This window comes from Apium graveolens, unplaced genomic scaffold (assembly GCF_009905375.1).
Source record: "Apium graveolens cultivar Ventura unplaced genomic scaffold, ASM990537v1 ctg4258, whole genome shotgun sequence".
NCBI classification, from domain to species: Eukaryota; Viridiplantae; Streptophyta; class Magnoliopsida; order Apiales; family Apiaceae; genus Apium; species Apium graveolens.
Genome location: NW_027418462.1, coordinates 31,934 through 37,121, shown reverse-complemented (window position 1 = coordinate 37,121; position 5,188 = coordinate 31,934). Strand labels below are relative to the sequence as shown.

The 5,188-nt window shown below is 37.5% G+C and overlaps 2 protein-coding genes across 2 annotated transcripts; both read left to right on the top strand.

Moving 5' to 3' along the window:
* The first annotated feature begins 212 nt into the window (after positions 1 to 212).
* On the top strand, positions 213 to 1,034 carry LOC141701635 (uncharacterized). Its single transcript, XM_074505267.1, has one exon. It carries the CDS (start codon positions 213 to 215, stop codon positions 1,032 to 1,034), a length of 822 nt encoding a protein of 273 aa, XP_074361368.1.
* Positions 1,035 to 2,690: 1,656 nt separating this feature from the next.
* LOC141701634 (uncharacterized) lies at positions 2,691 to 4,235 on the top strand. Its single transcript, XM_074505266.1, has 2 exons — positions 2,691 to 3,267; positions 3,529 to 4,235. The coding sequence occupies exons 1-2, from the start codon at positions 2,691 to 2,693 to the stop codon at positions 4,233 to 4,235; spliced, it is 1,284 nt and encodes a 427-aa protein (XP_074361367.1).
* The last annotated feature ends 953 nt before the right edge of the window (positions 4,236 to 5,188 follow it).

The window sequence follows — 5,188 nt, the reverse complement described above, 5'->3', positions numbered from 1 at the left end:
GAGGATGACAGTATTGGGCTTAAATATGATGAACATAAACGAAGGAAAGGGGACCCAATATCAGTTGGTGAGATGGATATCGATGTGGGCGTTAATAGCATTGGGTCTCAAGTTTTTATACAACAAATAGAGCCTGTTATTTTTAATGAGGATTTAGCAGCTTCTCCCAAAACTATTTCGGCTATGTCTGCAATGCAGACTAGCCGAGCTTAATGTGTCTGTTAAGCTGGAACTGCAGGGGCCTGGGCAACCCCCGTGCAGTTCGTGTCCTTAGGGATATCTTGAAAACTCATCAGCCCGAGCTTATTTTTCTTTCTGAAACTCTCTCAGTAGGTAATAAAATAGCAGAACTTTCTTCTATGTTTGGTTTTTCTAATTTCTTTTCAGTTGATAGACAAGGTAGAGGTGGTGGTATTGCAGTCATGTGGAAGCATTCTACGTCATGCGAAGTAGTTGATTTTTCTCAAAACCATATTGACATTGTAATCACGGAGAATTCTGCAGCATCCTGGAGACTAACGTGTTATTATGGTTTCTCGGAGCGAGATAGACGTAATGCAGCTTGGGATTTCATTCGCTTGTTGGCCTCTAAATCTCAGCTGCCCTGGTGCATCTTTGGGGACTTTAATGACCTCCTTTATGCTTCAGATAAGAAAGGGAGACATCCTCATCCCCAAAACTTATTGAAAGGTTTCAAAACGGCCATTGAGGATTGCTTGCTAGGGGAAATTGATCTGGTTGGTGGGAAGTTCACTTGGGAGAAAGGTAAGGGCACTGCAGATTGGGTTCGTGAAAAGCTTGATAGGGCATTTCCTACAGATCTCTGGTGGCATATGTTCCCTCTTTGCACTCTCTCAGTCACTCATTCTTCGATCTCAGTCCATGACCCTATCATTTTGAACTTTTTCAACACAAATGTTACTAAAAAGCAGTTTCGTTTTAAGTTTGAGAACACTTGGTTAAAGGAGCCCACTTTCCATACTGAAGTTACTAAATTTTGGAAAGAGCTTCCTTCGTCTCATCTTATTCCATAATTGATTTCTGTCTCCACTTTTATGGCTATGTGGGGACGCAAGTTTTTTCACAAATTTAGGGAGAAGGTGATTAAGCAAAAACAAGTAATTGATGCTTTAAAGAATATGGAAGATGATGACGGAATCCAATTATATTTTGATAAGAAGAACGAACTAAACGAGTTGCTGCTCCATGAGGAAATTTATTGGAAACAGCGGGCAAAAACCTTTTGGTTGCAAGACGGAGATTCTAATACTAAATATTTTCACGCTACTGCATCGAGCAAAAAGAAGATGAACCATATTTCTTTTTTTATAACCGATGATGGAGTTGTGGTAGACAAACATGAGGATCTCTGTAAGTTGGTGAAGGATTATTATACAAATGTTTTTGCTGCAACAGAATCTGTTTGCCCCTATATCCATACAGAGAATGAAACGGTGGTATCTGAAGCCCAAAATGAGATGTTAGCATCAGAACTCTCTTTTGAGGAGTTTACAGAAGCAGTAAAAAGTATGCACCCTGATAAAGCTAGTGGGCCAGATGGTCTAAATCCGGCCTTTTTCCAACATTTTTGGAGCTTGCTTGGTAAGGAGGTTTTTAATTGTTGTTCAAATTGGCTTTCTGATTGTAAACTTTCAGCTCATATAAATGACACTATGTTGGTTCTAATTCCTAAAAAGGAAAGGGTAGAAAGCACTAAGGATTTAAGACCCATAGCCTTGTGCAAAGTTCTGTATAAGAATCTTTCGAAAGTTCTTGCGAATAGATTACATAAATTGTTACCTGTCATAATTTCAGAGGAGCAAAGCGCGTTTGTCCCAGGGCGCAACATTTCTGATAATATGCTTGTTGCTTTTGAGCTGATTCATTTTATGAAAAGGCAGACTTCGGGAGATACAGGGGATGTAGCTCTATAGCTCGACATAAGTAAAGCTTATGATCGTGTTTGTTGGGATTATTTGCGAAACGGGATGCTTGCTATGGGCTTCGCGCAGAAGTGGGTGAGGTGGATGATGATGTGTATAACCTCAGTTTCTTACTCTATTTCTTTTCAAGGATCAACTATTGATCCAATCTTGCCTAGTAGAGGTCTCTCCCTATCATTAAAAACAGCAACATAGAATGGCTCTATTAATGGGTGTCGTGTGTGTCCTCAAGCCCCATCTGTGACGCACTTACTCTTTGCCGATGACAGCTTTCTATTTTTTAAAGCTACTGTTGAGGAGCCACTCTCAATCAAAGATATTCTCCATTCTTATGAAGTATTTTCTGGCCAGGCTGTGAATTTTCAAAAATCTGCTATATTTTTTAGTTCAAATGTCCGTCGAGATAAGCAAGATGAAATCAAAAATCTTCTTGGAGTGTTCAATGGTATTGAAAACAGCAGATATTTGGGACTTCCGTCTCTCATTGGCAGATCGAAAAAATCTGTTTTTCGGTATCTAAAAGACAAAGTGTGGAATAAGATTTAGGACTGGAACACAAAGCTGTTATCTAAAGCAGGGAAAGCAGTGCTGCTTAGAAATGTTGCAGAAACCATCCCTGCATACACAATGTCATGTTTTATGATTCCCAAAACGTTGTGCCAGGAGCTAGAAAGGATGATGAACTCTTTCTGGTGGAGTTCAAATTCCTCGAATAGCAAAGGAATAAAGTGGTTATCTTGGACGAGGATGAGTATGTCGAAGAAAAAGGGGGGATTAGGATTTCGTGACCTGCATGGTTTTAACTTGGCGCTTCTTGGAAAACAATGTTGGAATCTAATCAGCAATCCGAATGCTCTAGTTTCTCGACCTCTGAAGGCTCGGTACTACCCTAATTGCAGTTTGTTACAGGCTGGTAGAACGGGGGGATCTAGTTACACTTGGTCTGGAATATGGGAAGCAAAAGAGATCATGAAGGAAGGGTGCAGATGGGTCCTAAGAGATGGAAAATCCATTCATATTTATTCTGACAGATGGTTGAGGGGTAAAGAGAATTTTTGTGTTGATCAGGATGGTAGCTCGGAGAGGAGCACCAAAGTTTGTGATTTGTTTTTGAATGACAGCAGAAAGTGGGATGAACACAAGGTACGATCTTCTTTCAATAATATTGATGTTGCAGCTATATTAGCAACTCGTATTCCACAGAATAATACACGAGACAGGATAACCTGGGTCCATTATAATAATGGACAGTACTCAGTGAAGACGGGTTACCATAAGTGGCAGCAGAATCATTTGGGAGGAGTAGACATTCAACAATCTGATGGTTGGGGGAAGATTTGGAGATTGTGTATTCCTCACAAAGTAAAGGTGTTTTTGTGGAGAATATGCCGAAATACAGTTCCTGTCTGAAATCTGCTTACCAGTAAAGGAGTTCATGTTCCTACCAGTTGTGTGATGTGTGTAGGCAATGCAGAACAATTACCTCATTTATTCTTTGATTGTGATTATGCAAAAGCATGTTGGCAAATAATGAACTTGTCATATCACATGAGGGAGATTGAATGTGCTTCTACATGGTAACTAGAAAAGCTTAGCACTGAAACGGGGGATAAGCTGATTAAGACGGCTAAGGTTATATGGGGAATATGGTGGGCTCGAAATAAACGTGTGTGGGAGGGAAATATGATAACGCCTGAGTTTGTGATGGCTTGGAGTTCGAAACAAGTTGAAGACTGGAGGGAAGCTCAGAAACGTCGAATGCAGCCAGATAGTACCAGGCGAGGTAATGCTAGTCTGCCAAATCTGAGGTGGGTGGCTCCGACTTTGGGAACTCTAAAGATAAATGTGGATGCTTCTCTTATTAAGAGAAAAAATTTCTTCTCAGTAGGAATGGTAGCTCGAGAACATCAGGGGCTATTTTTGCGAGGCAAAACTATGAAGTTTGCAGGCCAAGTTTCGGTGTTTGAAGCTGAGATGGTGAGTATTCTGGAAGCTTTGATATGGTTTAGTGATCTACCAGACCTATCTATCATTGTGGAATCAGACTCGATGCTGAGTGTCCAGGCTATTACCAAAGCGGAGCATAATCAGCTGGAAATAGGAAACCTCATTGAACAATGTTGTTCTATCCTCAGGAACAAGATTGGAATTTCAATTGTTTTTGTTAGAAAGCAGGCGAACAAGGTAGCCCATTTATTGGCTAAAATACCTTGTACGTTTAATAGCTTTGTTGAATTTTCGTCTCCTCCATTGTGTGTGTTGGAGACACTATTGTCGGATGTTTATTTTTAATGGAATTGTTTTGTTATTCAAAAAAAAAGGGTAGTTAATTTGAAACATAAATTAAAACTTCTATTTCAAATAAATTGGACTAGATTTAACTCATAATATTAACGTTTTGATTAGTGAACTATATATACATTCTTACCAATAGTAAATATTTTTAACAATTTTTTTTAAAAATGTAATTTTTTACAACCAAGCTCAAATCCAAGAACTACATTACAATCATTAATATGTATGAAATACATTATTTTTTAATACCTTCAAAAGTATAATGTAAATCTTAAGTGACTTGATAATTTTGATCATAATGTGTCTTGTGTAGTACTTATGACCTTCTATCATATTTGTTCTAAATCTTTTATATCACAAATATTTTTAATATAAATCAAAATTATTTTTTTGTTATAAGATTAAAATATTTTTATTATTTCAAACAAATCTTAATAAATTTGGAGTTGAATAATTAATTACTAATAATACAATCATCACTTTGAAATAGGATTGACCTATTATATTTTTGATATGGTATAATATTATAAATTTCTAATTCATCCAAATAATTAATAAACAACATCTTATTTTAAAAAAAGTAACACATGATCTTGGCGCGTGCTTAGTTATTTATTTTGTAATACCCCAACTTTTTATACAACAAACAAGTCTCACATAAGCAAACAAGATTCCAAAATACAAGTCAGAAATAGTATCATATAGTTGGAATAAAGACAAATACAGAGCAGCTCTAAGATAAGTCACTATCACTAAAATATTATTACAATAAGCTCAAGCCAAATGCATTTCTTTGTCCATCCCAGAAGTTTAGCACCTGAAAATTTGTAAGTCATGAGCCAAACAGCCCAGCAATAAGTCATGAGCCAAACAGCCCAGCAAGAAGACAATTCGACACTAGTGGACCAAGGAGTTCATAATTTTTATAAAGCCAAAATTATTGTTCAAAA

Coding starts and splice junctions, on each gene's coding strand:
- LOC141701635 (XM_074505267.1), top strand. CDS start 213: ATGTGTCTGTTAAGCTGGAACTGCAGGGGCCTGGGCAACCCCCGTGCA.
- LOC141701634 (XM_074505266.1), top strand. CDS start 2,691: ATGAGTATGTCGAAGAAAAAGGGGGGATTAGGATTTCGTGACCTGCAT. Junction 3,268..3,528: donor AGACATTCAACAATCTGATG/GTTGGGGGAAGA, acceptor CATGGTAACTAG/AAAAGCTTAGCACTGAAACG.